Genomic DNA, 15,637 nt, shown 5'->3' with positions numbered 1-15,637 from the left:
TATATTAGAAATGCATTGGCCGATATTGTTCAACGTGAATAAATGTAAATATTGCACGATAATAATTATACAATATTAGATTCATATTGGAGGTGCATTGGCCAATATTTAACAGTGTAATAAGAATATTGGTCTAATGTTGCTGCAATTTATTCAACCAATATTGCTGAATAAGAGAAGGCGTCCGTCTTACAACATTGGGAATACTAGATTTACATTAGTTTTCAATATTGCGCCAATATATTGTACTACTAGGGTCCCTTAGTAGCACAGTGCATTGGCTAAACATTGGTTCAATGTTGGTTATATTAGAAATGCATTGGCCGATATTGTTCAACGTGAATAAATGTAAATATTGCACGATAATAATTATATAATTCTAGATTTATATTGGAGGTGCATTGGCCAATATTTAACAATGCAATAAGAATATTGGTCTAATATTGATACAATGTTAAACCAATATTGCTAAATAGACACAGTGGTTAAATAAGAGAAGGCGTCCATCTTACAACATTGGACCAATATTGGGAATATTAGATTTACATTATTTTCTAATACATTCCGCCAATATATTATGCTACTTACTACCCTTATAGAAGCTCAGTGCATCGGCTAAACATTGGCCCAATGTTGGTTATATTAGAAATGCATTGGCCGCTATTGTTCAACGTGAAGCCATTATTGGTCGTGGAATAAATGTAAATATTGCACGATAATAATTATATAATTCTAGATTTATATTGGAGGTGCATTGGCCAATATTTAATAATATAATAAGAATATTGGTCTAATATTGTATTAATATTAGACCAATATCCTTGTTACATTATTAAATATTGGCCAATGCACCTCCAATATAAATCTAGAATATTGATACAATATTAGACCAATATTGCTAAATAAGAGAAGGCGTCCGTCTTACAATATTGAACCAATATCGGGAATACTATTATAGATTTACATTATTTCCCAATATTGCGCCTGCACATTGTACCATCTACGGTCATGTTGACGTCGATCAACGCGTCATTTCTGACTGGGGTTCGTACACCCGAAATCTCGGTGGAGGATCCCGGCGAGGATTGTCCGCACGGCGTGCCGAGATACCCTCGCCGGGGTCGCGAGAGCGCGGGCATGCACCGCCGACGTCGGGACACTCGGTCAGGGCGATGCGCCAAAACGCGCTCCCGTTTCCGTGCGTCGGCACTCGCGTTGCATGCACGCGGACAGGCGGGCAGCAGACCGCTGCACGAGTATACGCGAGTGGCGCATTGTAATGAAAACACGGAAGAGAGAGAGAGAGAGAGAAAGCGGCAAGGGCCCATCGATCGTTTAAACCCTGCGCGTTAGTGCGCGCTCCGACACCGACGCACGACACGGCACGGCACACGACACGAGCGAGGAACGTATATACGCGGGCGGGGAAGCGGGAGGAAGAGGAACACCGACGGTTACCTCTCTTCGTCCTTAACGGAGAAACAATTCCCCCGACGTCACCGGAGACGAACAGTCAACGTCCTGGCCGGCGTCCAGCGCTGCCTACTTTACATAATCCCGCGGAGGGAAAAAAAGGAGCGAGAGGGAAAGAGCGAGAGAGAGAGAGAGAGGAGGCGCGCGCGGATCGATGTCGCGCGGCGAGCCGCGTGCGATCCTTTCCCGACGCCGGATACCAGGAGCCGAGGGGGACGAGGATACCGCGCGTCTTTACCGAGCGGGGCCGCGGGGGCGCGATAAAAAAAGACCGCCGAGCGGCCTTTAATTAGACATCGATACACGAGGTGACATATCCCCGAGGATGAGGCGCGAGGGACCGGGGGGGGAGGAGGAGGGTGAAAAAAAGGACGACGAGGAGTCGCGGGCGGTAGTGGGTGCGCGCGCGCGCACGCGAGAGAGGGGGAAGGAGGGTAGGTGGTGATGGATGTGGGGAGGGAACGTGGCGTTATGCAATCTTCCTCCCGACCTTCCCGAAGGAATTTAACGCCACGCTTGCGTTGCGCCTCGTCCTATTTTCGCCGCGTGCACCAACGGGTGAAAGGGGGGGAGGGCGGGGGGAGGGGTTTATACGCCGCGCGTCACGCGAACGCTCGCGTTTCACGGGCCCCGTCGACGCGACTCCCGGACGGCGTGGACGTCGACGCGTGGCAACCCCCTCGGGTGCTCCGGCACGCTCTTCGAATCGCTTGCCGCCCCCCCCCCCTCCCTCCGAGCGATGCTCCGAGCGACTTCCTTCCGCGAAAGCGCGGTTCACCCGCGACGAGAAAGGGCGTAGGAGGAGGAGGTGGACACTGTCTCGCGAAAAGATGAAACCCGGCTTATCCTCGATCCGTAAGGGAGATACCTCTGCGCGAGACTCCTTCGGGCGAAAGGCACGCGCGATGCGCCGAGGTGCGGCGTCCTTTCTGTCGCGGAGCAAGGTAGTCTCGGTCCTCGTAGTCTCGTCCTTCGGGTAGGGCCTTATTGTTCTCTCTTCGGGGGAATTAAGATCCTCTCGGGCGGAAAGAGAGAGTCCTTTGTCCCGGAGGCGAGCGCTCCCGCTCGATCTTCTCCCCGTCCCCGACTCTGCACGGTAAACGCGAAACGCTCTCGGGGAGCGCGGGATCCGCCTCCTCGGACGGCGGCGCGACGTCTCCGAGGAGCGACCGCGCCTTCTACGACGCGAGTTCCGCGGGGCAGCCTACGCGCGCCGGGACGACCGCCGCGGGATCGCCGCAGCCGGGTGTCGGCAGCACGGCGGTATGCGCGAGGAGCAACGCGAGCGCCGTCGTCGTCTTCGCCGTCGTCGTCGTCGTGGTCGTCGTGGTGGCCGCGGCGCTTCCTTCACGGGCATCGCCGCGGGAGTCCTCCTCGGCAACGTCGTCCACAACGTCGTCGTCGTTCATGCCAGTCGCCCGCGTTCGTACTCCTGGCACCTCTCTCGCTCTCTCACCAGCACCCCGACGTCGTCACCGTCGCGGTACCCGCCGCCGTCGACGTCCTCGCTCTCGTCCTCGGCCTCGGTCGCGGCCTCGTCCCCGTCCTCCTGCTCACAGTCGACACTTGACAAGGCCGTCGCCAGCCGTGGTGCATGTCGCTCGCACGACGCTTCGTGGAGCGGCGCGACGCGGCCCGACGCGACGCGCTGCCTCTCACTGCCACGGATCACGCAGAGTCGAGAGCTCGTGCGCGCGACGTCGTCGTCGTCGTCGTCACCGTCGCGACGCCGCGGCCACGGACGCCCGACGCTTCTCGCCCCGCGCGCCCGACGCACGGGACGGTGCCTCCAGGCGGACACGCGCGGCTCTTTTTACCTATCTGCCTTGCCTGTCCCGCGGGCCTCTCTCTTTCTATCCTGACGACGCGGAGAACACGCGGCAAACCGGGGGGTACGTGGACCGCGGGGGTGGTCGGCGTCGATCAGCGCCCGCGACAGGCAACCGGACTGGCTCGGGGGTCGAGGAGACTCTCCGCCGTCGCCGCCGCCGCCGCTCGCAAGGCACACTGATAGATAGAGGGAAGACACGCGAAGGGAGTGATCCGCAAGGGCGGACGATCGGAAGTGGGCGAAGCGGGCTCCGCTTCGATCTACCAGCGACCGCTGGGCTCGGGCCGGGGCTCGCAGGGGGATAAACTCGCGTCCCGACGTCGGTCTCGGCGCTACGTGACGGCCGGGCGGGACTCGGGTCTTATTGTTAGCCGCGGGACATCGAAACGGAGCACCGCGAGAAATAGGTCCGACTGACGGGGTCTCGCTCGCGGAAGGGTGCGCGCAGCCCCAAGCACATCGCTGAACACGTAGAAATAGAGCCGAGGTGGAAGGAAGAGGTGGAGAGATAAAAGTGTTCAGCCGCGTATGTTACCACCGGACGTGGTGGTGGCGCGAGGAGACGGAGCGGAAAGAGGAGGAGAGTATGGGGGGATACGTGATATACGCGCGCGGGCATACCGGCTATACCGCGTATCAAAGCCGCGGGGTCGGGGGCGGGAGGGGGTGAGCGCGCTATACACCAGCTTGAATATCACTGGGGTGGGTCTTGGCGCGCTTCCCCTCGAGTATTCGCCGCGCGCCACCGAAGCGTACGCGCTCGCGACGTCTAATTGAATCCTCGCGGAGCAACCCCTTACAGCCGGGGGGCGGCTTTCTTTTTCCGCTGGATTCGCCCTTTCACGCGCTCTCTTCGGGGAAGAGAGTACTTTTATGGCTTTAGTCTGTCTCCTTTTTTTTTTATTCCTCTGCCTCCTCGCCGCGTGGAAGATCGATCGGTCGTGACCGGCGGAATTCGAATGCTAGTACCGAGTAATCCTGACGGGAGCGATTCGCTTTCAGAATGACGGCGGGACGTACACCGGGCGAAGCAGACGCAGCTGCGGCGGGGTCGGCCGGAACGTCGCCGACGCGCTGCTCAGGCTCGGCTTGGGGAACACGCGTCTGATATCCGTCGTCGGCGACGACGAGCATGGGAGGACCGTTCTCGAGAGCCTGGGGGCCGGGGGCGAGACGGTGAGGCGCGTGCCAGGCGTGGACACCGCGAGGTACGAGTCGTCGGCGAGTACTCGACGGCGAGAGACCGGTCCGGCGGTACCGCCGAATACGTAACAAGGCTGCGCACTCGGACTCGACGACGGGGACTATCGTGGGAACGCGCGGGGTGCACTCCGATCGGAATTATTTCGTTTCTCCTGGAAAACAGTAGAATTCTAGGAAATAATTTAGCTGTTCCGAGCAATTCCGTGATACCCGGTATAATATCCGAATCGCTGGAAATTATCATTTACACGGAGAGAATTTTCTCTTAAAGTTTATCCTGAAAATCATGTAAATCCACGGAACATGGCATTTTGAAGAATTTCACGAGTTTCTCGAAATTTTATATTCTACTAGTAAAATGTAGAGGAAAGTCCTCTAACATGAGATTGGATTCTAATATGAGATAGTAGGTTTTCAACGTCCAAATTCAATCGCAACGATTACACAATCTATCAATTTCCCAATTAAACAGACTTCACTCCAAGGGCAATAAATTCATGGTGGGACCAACAGATGCCTATTAAATTTAGCAGAAACTTCGCTCTCGTATTAGGAGCCTATCTCATAATAGGGGACTTTCCTCTGTACAAAGTACAACTACGAGTAAAATGTATGGTAAAATTAAAAAAAAACTCTTAGAAAATTCTTCAAAATGCCATATCCCACGGTTACATGATTTTCAGGATAAATTTTAAGAAAAAATTCTTTCCGCATAGTTACCCAAATTCACAAATTTATAACAGGCGACCTTTTTACGGTTGCGACATTTCCGGCTGTGAAGAAGACTTTCAGAACCAGCCAGACGCGTCCCAATTGTCCAACTAGCAATGGCGTTTGCCGTTCTACTTCCTATAATAAAAAGGACAATTCTAATAGATTGCGCCGTTTTAATATTACAGATTCACGGTGGTGCTGGACGCTAATGGCGAGTGCAACTTCAACGTCAGCGAAATGGAGTCCTTCGCCGCGATCACTCCGAAGTTGATAAAGGAGTGTCAGTCGCATCTCGAGGGAGCAAGCCTCATCGTTCTCGACGCAAATCTCGAACTGGACACCATACGCTACGTGCTCGACGTTGCGTCGCAAGCGAACGTTCCGGGTGAGTAAAACTTCCTGCGGCAACTTGCCCGTCTTTCTGTTCACCGATTATCTATATATTTGTAAGTCAAAATGCTATATAATTCTATATATTATACACATTATATAATATTTATAAAATATATATATAAAAATCGTGATATAAAAAAAATGATGTGCATGCGTGAGTAGAACAATGGACGGAGATTATTCACGCACAAGCGAATTAGCTTCAAGAGAATTGAGTATAATTAGCCCGAGAGAAGGCGACGATCTTAAGATATACGTGTTTGCATTTCTTAAATGATTAAATACAAATATAAATTGTGGATTTTCGTTTCAATCGGGTTACAATTCGCCCCGTGCTCCTTCGCACTTGTAACCTTCAACTCTCTATTCAACCTCTTAAAACTGAGGCACATATAATAGAATGAAGGTCGGGAGGATCGAAACCGGGACCTGCCGACTACGGTCGATCGCTCTCACGCGGAGCTATTCATTAAAAATAACGGTAGCATTCCAAGTTCTTACTATTATTTTTAGTGAACAAACACAAGTGGACGGATTAAAATCGTGCACGCGTGGTGCACGGACTCTCTTTAAGAGACAGATCTATCTTTCGCTCGGTCATTAATTAAAACTGTAAGAGCTTCGCGTCGAGACTGAACTTCTCGTCGAAGGGGCGCGCGATTCGATTATACGTATCCGCTTCGCGGCGGCCCGTGATGGGACTGCGGATTCGGTTGCATCTGCATCACCAAGTTGCGAGACTCCTTGCGCAATCTGTAACCCGTTCGCGCGTCCAGATAAAGGAAGAACGCGGCGAACGTGTGGATCATGAACGATATGACTGCGAGGCCGTACGACCACGACAAGTAATTGAAATTCGGGTACATCAACCAGTCCCGGCGCCAACACTGCCCGCCGAATATGGAGACCGCCAGGAAGAGAAACACGCCTGAAATTAAAGAGCCAGGTGTTAAGGAACCCTTTTGGTGTCTTCTGTCTTCAATTTTTGTACTCCTACGCTTACCGGCTCCTGCGTTGCAGATGAACGCGGCGGACGACAGGATCCACTCGTAATGCAGGACGAATCTCAACGGCCAACGTATCCAGATCAGGGCGATCACGCCAAAGGCGAAGATTGAGAGCAACAGGGCCAGCGTGACGAACGTCTGTACTATCATGAGCCACGCCGGCAGCAGCCACTCCCTTATGACGTAGTACTCCTGCGAAAATATGTGGTGACAGCCGTCGAACTGCTTGTCAAACTGATAGTAGGGATAGCGGAATTGCTCGAAGCAGTATTCCCAGAGTCCCATGTGCTTAAAGCTGCTGAACGTCTCCTGGTACGATTGGATCCAGTACGGGCTGGAAATTATGCGGGCGGGGATCAGTGACGGTTCTCATGCGCGTCCAGTTAATCGCGCGAGATCGTCGCTCGTAGCAATTGCACGGAAATACGCATGTTTACCTTGTGAACGCCATCATTAGAAGGAAAAGCGCCACGAACGTGAGCCCGCCGCCGAAAACGACCGCGTCTATCGGTGAAAAAATTCAAAACGCGCTAGTACAGGTTACTTTAGATACAAACGCTCTGCTGAGCGACCTGAACAATTTACTCACTGGACGCCCTGTGATACTCTTGCTTGTCCACGGTCATGATGACCCCTCGGGAAGTCCAACGCGAAACCGATCGACTTGTGCAACTCGTTCGTTCACGAGTGTTGTTTTCGTTCGTCACCGAAGCTCTTTATCCTCGCCACACCCAGCACACCCAGTGAGAGCCCACGCCATTGCTATCAATTCTACCAATGGAAAGACATGGTACTTTGCCGACAGTCGGAGCTTTGCCGTCTGTCGGTAATGTAGGCTGATCTTCATGTGCGCATTGCGTGTTCGTCGTAAATTGTCCTTTGCGCCTTTCTCTGTGTAAATCATCTTCCTTGTAGATGTGGAATCAAAATCATCAAGATCATTGTTAATTTACTCAAACAAAACAAATAAAATATAATATAATAAAATATAGTTTATTATACATGTACCTAATTTTATATTTTATTATAATATAGTTTACAAATTAGGTACATGTAGGCAGTGTAAATTATATTGAACGTATCGCGTAAGCAATTATTTTTTTATGAATCATCGGACATGCACATGTTGTCAGAAATATCGGTAATTTGTTTCGCTAGCAGTTTCATTCTGTTACTGTCATGTAATTTGAACACAATCTTTAGGACGCTGCGGTAAATTAACAATGATTTTGAGGACCTTGATTTTACATCCATGAAGAAAATGAAAATTATACGAAGAGCGACGCTATAATTGGGAGGATTTGACATCACGGATAAAAGTAGCTCAGGATTTTCAGCCCATCTTCCGTCAGTGGACGCAAATCGTGTTTACAATCTTATCTGTCGAGAGATGTAATTTATTTGTTACGTGTATACATTTAAGTGAGACTGATAGGCTGTAGAGAATAAAGTTTTCTTATTAGAAGTTTTATTTAGTAACGGACGGAGTTATAAAATTTACCTTTGTGCGCGATTAATCTCGTTGACATTTCCACAAACGTGGAAATGCGTAGCTGCGTCGTGCGACTATCTTAAATCTCGTGCGTAGAACTTAATATGTATATCATATATAAATATATATGTATATATGTAGGTACAATATACAAGCTATTTCAATAATCCGCGTCTCAAAGCACTAAAAAATTCGTGTACGGCCACACAAGTCATAAAAATGACCACGTCCCTACGATGAAGTCCAAGTTAAAACTACAAAATTATGATAAAATATTTATTAAAAGCGCGCATTCCAGGTTTGGACGGAAGAAAAATAACCGCGCGATTAACGCAATCTCACTCTCTCGTCGCGGCTCAAAGCTCGATCGGTCGAGATTCATATTAAAAATGATCCGAATTGCTCCGAATAAAAATATCGTGATCAATCGATTCCTCGCGAATTTTTCTACAAGTGTTTCAAGACGCGCATATGTCGTCCCATATACATCGTTAATAATAACATCGTACAATACTGCGGTCCCATATACATGATGTTATAAAGAGATATAAAATATCGTACAAAAATATTAAACTTACGTACCTGTCTAAACTTAAATTAATGCAGATCTGTTTCGTGTTATATTTTTCTGGTCTGTACAGTCTACGGATAAGAGAAAAGTTCTACGGTAAAAACGTTGCACCTTATGGACGGAATGGTACTACAGACTTTTCGTACGGACGCTCGTGTGCGCGCGCGTCCCCGCTCTAGGCGCGGGACTCCAGTTGGAAACGCGTTTGAGATTCCTTCAGGTAGTCTCGTTTCTTTCGTTGCACGTTTGCCTCCACCAGCATCAAACCGCTCGCGATCAGTGTCAGTACGCTGCCTATGACGCCCAGAGCAAAGGACCATCCTAGATAGTTATTGGAGTGTCCGGGCATCCAGCCGTCCGCGTTACCGAGGCAGGCGAATACGATGACCGCCAAACCACCGCAGAGACCGCTGGCCAGTAGCAAGTAACCGATGGTGGTTATCAGCTCGATGTACCTCTTTCGCTCCGGGTCGCAGCACAGAGTGAAGAGTAGTATGAGAAAGAACGATATCAGGCCCAGCAGGAAGCATATCGTGAAGAACACTTGTGTAGCTATCATAAATGCTGCGACAAAGAAACATCACGTTAGACACAAAGTGACGAAGAGTCTTGTTAGCTTGTTACTTTTCCAGCGAACATTACGCTGTCAACGCAGCAGTCCATGGCGCTTTGCTATTGCGAGAAACAGCAAATCTCTCTTGTTCCGAGGAAAAATAACCCAAGGGGAAGATGAAAAGATGACGTCAATTTGATGTTACATTCGCCAAACTTGTCACATTTTGGCCAATGTGACGCGAAATTGACTTCACCTTGACTTCCCATTTCTCCTTGGGTAGAGTTCGACGCCGCGGACACGAGCTGCCGCCGCGTGACCACTTACGGGGCAGCAGGAAGCCGCGGATCTCGGAGTAGCCCGCGGTGAACGGGTCGTAGACCCATCGGCAGCCGACGAAGAACCGCCTGGGCGCGTCGGACTCCTGGGGATTGGGTAGCGACCTGAAGCAGTGCCGCCACAGGCCGAGTCGGTCGAGCTGCGCCCCGACGATCCGCGGGTCGCTGACCAACCAGGAGGGCGTGCCGAACGCGACGCACACGCAGACGAATCCCACCAGGAACACGCCGACGCCGACGTTGCCGGACAGGCTTCTCTTCTTCATCGTCGCCGTTGCGCCTGCACCCGGGACGATCGCGAAAGTGAGGCACGAGACGCGTCCGGCCGCCTGGCTGGGTGCGCGACGTAAACTACACTCTCATGGAACACAATCGCTCTACCTGACGGTCCCACGGCTCTAATAAACCACACCCAAGCGACCCGCGTTATTGGCGGAGCGAACGGCCGAGTTCTAGCCTAACCTAACCTTACCCGCGTCTCACCTCGAGCCACGCGCGAGTGTCTCATGAGCGGGGCGTTAAACGTAACGAATCTGCGCAGGACCGTCCACGGGGCGGGCTCGGCGGGCTCCGACGAGTCCGACGGAAGAGAGAAAGAAGGGAACAGCTGTTCTAACAGAACCACCGAAGAAATCGATCTTTAAATTTGCTTTCGCACACGAGAGGGAGAGGGAAGCGCGTTGGTTTCCCCTTTGAGGATAAATTTTCCCTCGCGCGGCGCATCCTCGTTCACCGCGAGATACAAAAGTCGATCAAGTTTATTATAATCTAGCTACGCTTATACTTGGCGCGAGACACTACCGTGTCTCGTGATATCGAGAGGTAAACAGTCGTAAAAGGTGTGTGAAACTGGCGTTGATCGAATCGCGCGAGGCAACGAGTATCGCGAAGTGAGTCGACCGAGGGATTCGATCAATGAAATCGACGATTTAAAATTTTGCCCGGCGCACGTCTCCGAAAATCTGGAATCGCGACGCTCCCGCTGCGTCTTTCTCGTCGCCCCTGCACCCGTCAAGGTGCATGTGTCACCGCATATCACGTCGTGTTTATGCGTATATCGTTTCTCTTCTCATGATCGCATTCCGGCCTTGATCCTGCAGGACGCAAGCAGACCGCGGATGAATGCGTTTCTAAACCTAAGGCCTGATCTACAATATGCTCCTCGCGACTCGAAATGTTCTATTTTGCAGTCAGTAAATACGTTTAAAATGTGCGCAAATTGATAAATTGTACATTATATATTGTACAATCGTGTATTGTCGATACATTTTTTAAGCGTTTTGATTTAAGCCTGATCTACAATATGCTCTTTGCGTCTAGAAACATTCTATTTTATATAAGTGAATCAAAATGCTTAAAAATTTAACGGCAATATGCACTTAACTTGCATAAATTTTTTAAACGTATTCGTTGACTATAAAATAGAATGTTTCTAGACGCAAAGAGCACATTGTAGATCAGGCTCAGGTCTGTCTTACTGTTGGACGATCCGTAAAACGCATCGCGGAATTCAGCACGATACTCGGTTTATAATTTCGCAATAATGAGAAGCGATCAAAGAATCAAAGGACACAAATTTTTTTGAGATATACACGCGTTGAAATATTCTCGAGTATCTAGAAATTTTCTATTCAGCAGCCAATCAACACGCTTAAGAAAATTGTCGTTCACGACAAATGTAACATTAGGCTTAGGCTAAAAGGTTGAGACGCGATAGTTTCTATCTCGAGAAATATCCGGCGGTCAATTCTGCATCTTACAGTGAAAATGCTGAAAGTGAGCAGCCTTGTTTCTTTCTATCTGTCCTCTTAAAAAAAAGAGAGACAAAGTCGCTCACTTTTAGCGTTTTCACTATGTTGCAAGATACAGAATTGACCCCCCAGATCGTCTAAAACGGGCGTGACTTATTCCTCGAGGAGGAACTCTTTTCTCTGATACGCGACTTCCGCTCTCTTCTTGCAAACCTTCTTACATCACTTTCATTTACGTTCTCCCTTTCTCTCTAAAAAAATGTTAAACCGCTGTATTCCTAGGAATGCGAGCCGTACATCCTGCGGCTGAATCACGAAAGTTATATACCGTAATTACGCGACGACGCGAGTCATCGCTCAGCAGAATTCCGCCGTAAGATGCAAACGCGTCACCTCGAGGAGACCCACGGTGACGCATTCGCGGTTTACCGGCCGCGGCTGACATAACCGCGGAAGATTCTTCGAGCGCGGTCGATTAGAATAGAATCTGATTTAGGTCAAACGGGCGACGGACACTTTCCTCCGCGGTATCGCGTGCGCGCGAGAGACCGGCGTCTCGTAATTTATACGATAAAATTTGCGGCAACAAAGTGGGTCACCGCGTGCACGCGCGGAGCTGCGCTTAATCGACTTAATTTGCGTTTCGAGGGTTCATTACGCTGAATACCCGCGCGAGTGACAACACGTCGGCTATTAGGAAAAATTATTTTATTATGCCGCATGTATTACGGTACAAGTGGGAGATTCGTCTCTCGCGTAACATCAACAATATACCTAGAGAACTTATGTACATGTATATAAAATTAGTCCCTACGAACATTTTCAAAAACAATACGGAAAAATGGACGGATCGTTTCCGATATGTGCGTCACGCTGACACATTTAACAGCACTTACGTTATAGTAGACTCTAGTAGTGCATCTCTTTTTTTTCATAGAAGTTATTTTATAACTTAGACTTTTGTCGGCGCAAAAGGATAATCGTAAAATGGCTCGGTGTATCTTAAACTAATTAAAATGCATATATACCTTAGATAATATATCCACATATATGTCTGGCATTTTACGCATGTATACATATGTATACATGCGTGTACCTTAGATATATACCGGCAGATCTTATGTAATGTTACGACGAGTAGATGTGTAACGATATAAAATTATTAGTCTTGAAAGAATTTGTCCGATGCGCGTTGATAAAATAGATAAAATTTCCCTTCGCTTTCGCGATCATTTCGATGCGAGTGTCCGCGTTGGATTACGATGTAAAAATGTGCTAAATGGTCGTGTGCGTTTTCTGCTCCTCGTCCAATATTTGCTGCTGCTTCTTCCTGTGCCTGCGACCTTCGATCAGGAAGAGTATACCGGCGGCTATCAGAGCGATGCTACCCACGACGGCCAAGGCGAAGGACCAACTGATGTCGTTGTGCTCCCAATTGGGCATCCAATCCCGCCCGTCGCCCCTCGCGCCGAATATGATGACCGCTATCACGCCGCACACTCCCGCCAAGGTTAAATTGCCGCCAGTCGTCCACAGGAGCAGCTGATACTTGTCGTGATGGCGCGAGCAGCAGGTGTACAAGATGGTGAGGAAACTGCCTATCAGCAACAGGGTCAGGCAGAGCGTGAAGAAGAACTGCGTGGCGACGAAGAAATCCGGCAGAAGTATGTCGTGTATGATGTAATACTCCTCCTCGAACACCCACCAGCAGCCGTAGAACCTGGTGTCGTAGAGATGACGCGGATCCTGGAATCCTTGGAAACACACCTGCCAGAGACCTGCAATGACAGCGTCGTTACACTCAATCGCTCTGTCGCTGCCAGCCAAGTGTCTCGTGCTTCTAAAGCCCGCGTCAAACTACGGATTGAGACTGATATTATGATTGAAATCTGACCAATCGGAGTGAAATTCGCCAAACTTGAGATTAGCAAACCTTACTCTGATCGGTCCAATTTCAATCTAATCTCAATCCGTAGTCCGATGCAGGCTTAAGCCCGTGTCAAACAACAGATTGAGATTGATATTAGATTGAAATCTGACCAATCGGAGTGAAATTCGCCAAACTTGAGATTAGCAAACCTTACTCTGATCGGTCCAATTTCAATCTAATCTCAATCCGTAGTCTGATGCAGGCTTAAGGTCCCCTGTTATGAGATAGCGGGTTCTCAACATCCAACTTCGCAACGGTTACACGCATTTAACAACGAATTTTCCACTAAACAGACTTCACTGCGAGGGCAAACTTTCATGGCTGAGCCAACAGACGGTACCCATTAGTTTAGCAGAAACCCGGGCTCTCTCACAACAGAGGACTCCATTCTAATTTTGCAGAGAAACACGACTTTCATGACGTAACTCTTCGAATACGAGGAAAAAAACTCCGTAATAAGAAACGGAGTAAAGTCCCCTGTTATGAGACGAGCTCCTAATACGAGACTACGGAGTTTCTGCCGAATTAAATAGGCATCATCTGTTGACTCCATCATGCACTCATTGCCCTTGTGGCGAAATACGTTCAGTGGAGAAAGTTCATTGTTAAATCGCGCGATCGTTGCGAAAAAAAAGATTGAATTTGGACGGTGAAGGCCTGCTACCTCACATTAGAAGTCCATCTCTCGTAACAGGGATTTTCCTCTATACAAAATAATCATTTTCTGGCGGTCAGTTGTGCGTAACGTGCACACTCAAAAACGTCATGCAACAGGCATGCGCGAGAACTGACCATTCCCTCGCGTCTGCGTCCAATGTTTAAATATTCTGTTTTTTTAAAATACGAACTTTACATGCAGATACAGATCGACGGCGCCCGGTCGCGCGTAATCTTACCGATTTTGACGAATTGCGGATTATCGAGTTTCCCGTCGGTCTCCAACCAGTTGGGTGTGGTGAACGCGATCACCACCAGAACGAACGCTACCACCGTGCACGTGATGGCAGCCTTGCCCGTCCTCGTCTTCCCCATCGCTCGCGATCGTCACGCGGGCGTGCACGTAACGAGGGACAACAGGGAGAGAAGCGCAAAACTCCTCGCGATCTCCGAGCGCAACGCGTATTTCGCCGTGACCCGCCTGGGACGCAGAAGTACGCGACTTCCTCTCGATGGGGATCTAACTCGGCGCGCGGGCGCTAGAGCGCGTTGCACGTCCCGGGTATCTCCGCCCGCCCACCCCCCTTATGGAATTTCAACGACCTTCTCCTTCCCCGGGACCCTCGGTGCCCTGCGGACGACCTTTCTTGTGTCCGGCGAGAGAATTAACGCGAAAGAGACAAAATTCCTTTGTACAATTGCCTCTTTCGTCCTCTTTCTGTATATAGTTTCTTCCTCGCCGCGGAATCAGCTTCCTCCAGTAGCACAATATGTTGGCGTAACATTGGGAAATGATGTAAATCTAGTATTCCCAATATTGCTCCAATATCGTAAGATCGACACTTTCTCTCATTTAGCCGATATGTCTTTTAGCAATGTTGGTCTAATATTGTACTAATATTCTTATTGCATTGTTAAACATTGGCCGATGCACTTCCAATATAACTCTAATATTAGGTACTGCTCTTGGTTGATTTTCCAATACGAGAAAGTGTAACGTGCGATCGCCGCCTCGCGGCAGCGAAGAGCATTACTGCAAAATTATAAAAACGTAATTTAAATATTGTTCACATATTTCACATAATTTTTAGTATATTTTTGACATATATAATATTATATACGATTTTTTAAATAATATATTTTCTGTGGCGATCGTGGCGCAGAGGATTGTGCGCTGGTCTGCTAATCCGAAGACCTGGGTTCAAAACCAAACAAAACATTGTTGGTTTTTCGTTCGATCGCCACATAGAGAAATGAATATAGAGAGATATTGACAACATGTAGAAACGATGTCGACTCGACACCAATTTGACGGTGCCGACATCGTTTCGACGAATCACTCGCTGGGCAGTGCATTGGCGTTAATATAAGAAACATTAGTCCAATGTTGCTTATATTAGAAATGCATTGGCCGATATTCCCCCAAGTAGGTGAAAATATATGGTAATATATTTCATACATTTGGTATATGAAAATTCTATTTAAAAAAATAAAAACTATGTACTTGTACTGACTGATAAAGGACAGGCCTATGCTTGGGGTTCAAATTGGTATAGACAACTGAAGAATATTCAAGGCTCTGTTCTATCGACAACATATTCTACGATAGAAGAATCTTGTCGATAGAACAGAGCCTTGAATATTCTTCAGTTGTCTATACCAATTTGAACCCCAAGCATAGGCCTGTCCTTTATCAGTCAGTACAAGTATACATAGTTTTTATT

At 48.8% G+C, this 15,637-nt stretch overlaps 5 protein-coding genes across 5 annotated transcripts in view; 1 reads left to right on the top strand and 4 right to left on the bottom strand.

Annotated features, from left to right (window-relative positions):
• LOC105566517 overlaps positions 1-3,130 on the bottom strand; it is a 10,001-nt gene extending 6,871 nt beyond the window's left edge. The window contains exon 1 of the mRNA XM_012020587.1: positions 2,342-3,130. The gene's annotated coding sequence lies outside the window, so the exon portion shown is untranslated. The remainder of the gene's footprint in view (positions 1-2,341) is intronic.
• Positions 1-15,637, top strand: part of LOC105566521 (pseudouridine-metabolizing bifunctional protein C1861.05) — a 32,342-nt gene that overhangs the window by 13,934 nt on the left and 2,771 nt on the right. Inside the window, exons 6-7 of the mRNA XM_012020591.1 lie at positions 4,307-4,512; positions 5,407-5,606. Of these exons, the coding sequence (XP_011875981.1) occupies positions 4,307-4,512; positions 5,407-5,606 (406 nt within the window). The remainder of the gene's footprint in view (positions 1-4,306; positions 4,513-5,406; positions 5,607-15,637) is intronic.
• Positions 5,640-7,401, bottom strand: LOC105566518. The gene is made up of 4 exons (XM_012020588.1): positions 7,211-7,401; positions 7,059-7,125; positions 6,618-6,955; positions 5,640-6,542 (listed from the first exon to the last, which is right to left on the bottom strand). The coding sequence occupies exons 1-4, from the start codon at positions 7,245-7,247 to the stop codon at positions 6,280-6,282; spliced, it is 705 nt and encodes a 234-aa protein (XP_011875978.1). The 5' UTR covers positions 7,248-7,401; the 3' UTR covers positions 5,640-6,279.
• Positions 7,989-10,113, bottom strand: LOC105566519. The gene is made up of 2 exons (XM_012020589.1): positions 9,565-10,113; positions 7,989-9,248 (listed from the first exon to the last, which is right to left on the bottom strand). Exons 1-2 carry the CDS (start codon positions 9,839-9,841, stop codon positions 8,860-8,862), a joined length of 666 nt encoding a protein of 221 aa, XP_011875979.1. The 5' UTR covers positions 9,842-10,113; the 3' UTR covers positions 7,989-8,859.
• Positions 12,018-14,460, bottom strand: LOC105566520. The gene is made up of 2 exons (XM_012020590.1): positions 14,153-14,460; positions 12,018-13,104 (listed from the first exon to the last, which is right to left on the bottom strand). The coding sequence occupies exons 1-2, from the start codon at positions 14,286-14,288 to the stop codon at positions 12,602-12,604; spliced, it is 639 nt and encodes a 212-aa protein (XP_011875980.1). The 5' UTR covers positions 14,289-14,460; the 3' UTR covers positions 12,018-12,601.

The sequence above is a fragment of the Vollenhovia emeryi genome, unplaced genomic scaffold, assembly GCF_000949405.1.
Source record: "Vollenhovia emeryi isolate VEMERY1.0 unplaced genomic scaffold, V.emery_V1.0 DF939144.1, whole genome shotgun sequence".
NCBI classification, from domain to species: Eukaryota; Metazoa; Arthropoda; class Insecta; order Hymenoptera; family Formicidae; genus Vollenhovia; species Vollenhovia emeryi.
Note: the sequence above shows the minus strand (reverse complement) of the source record. Positions and strands in the feature narration are given on the sequence as shown.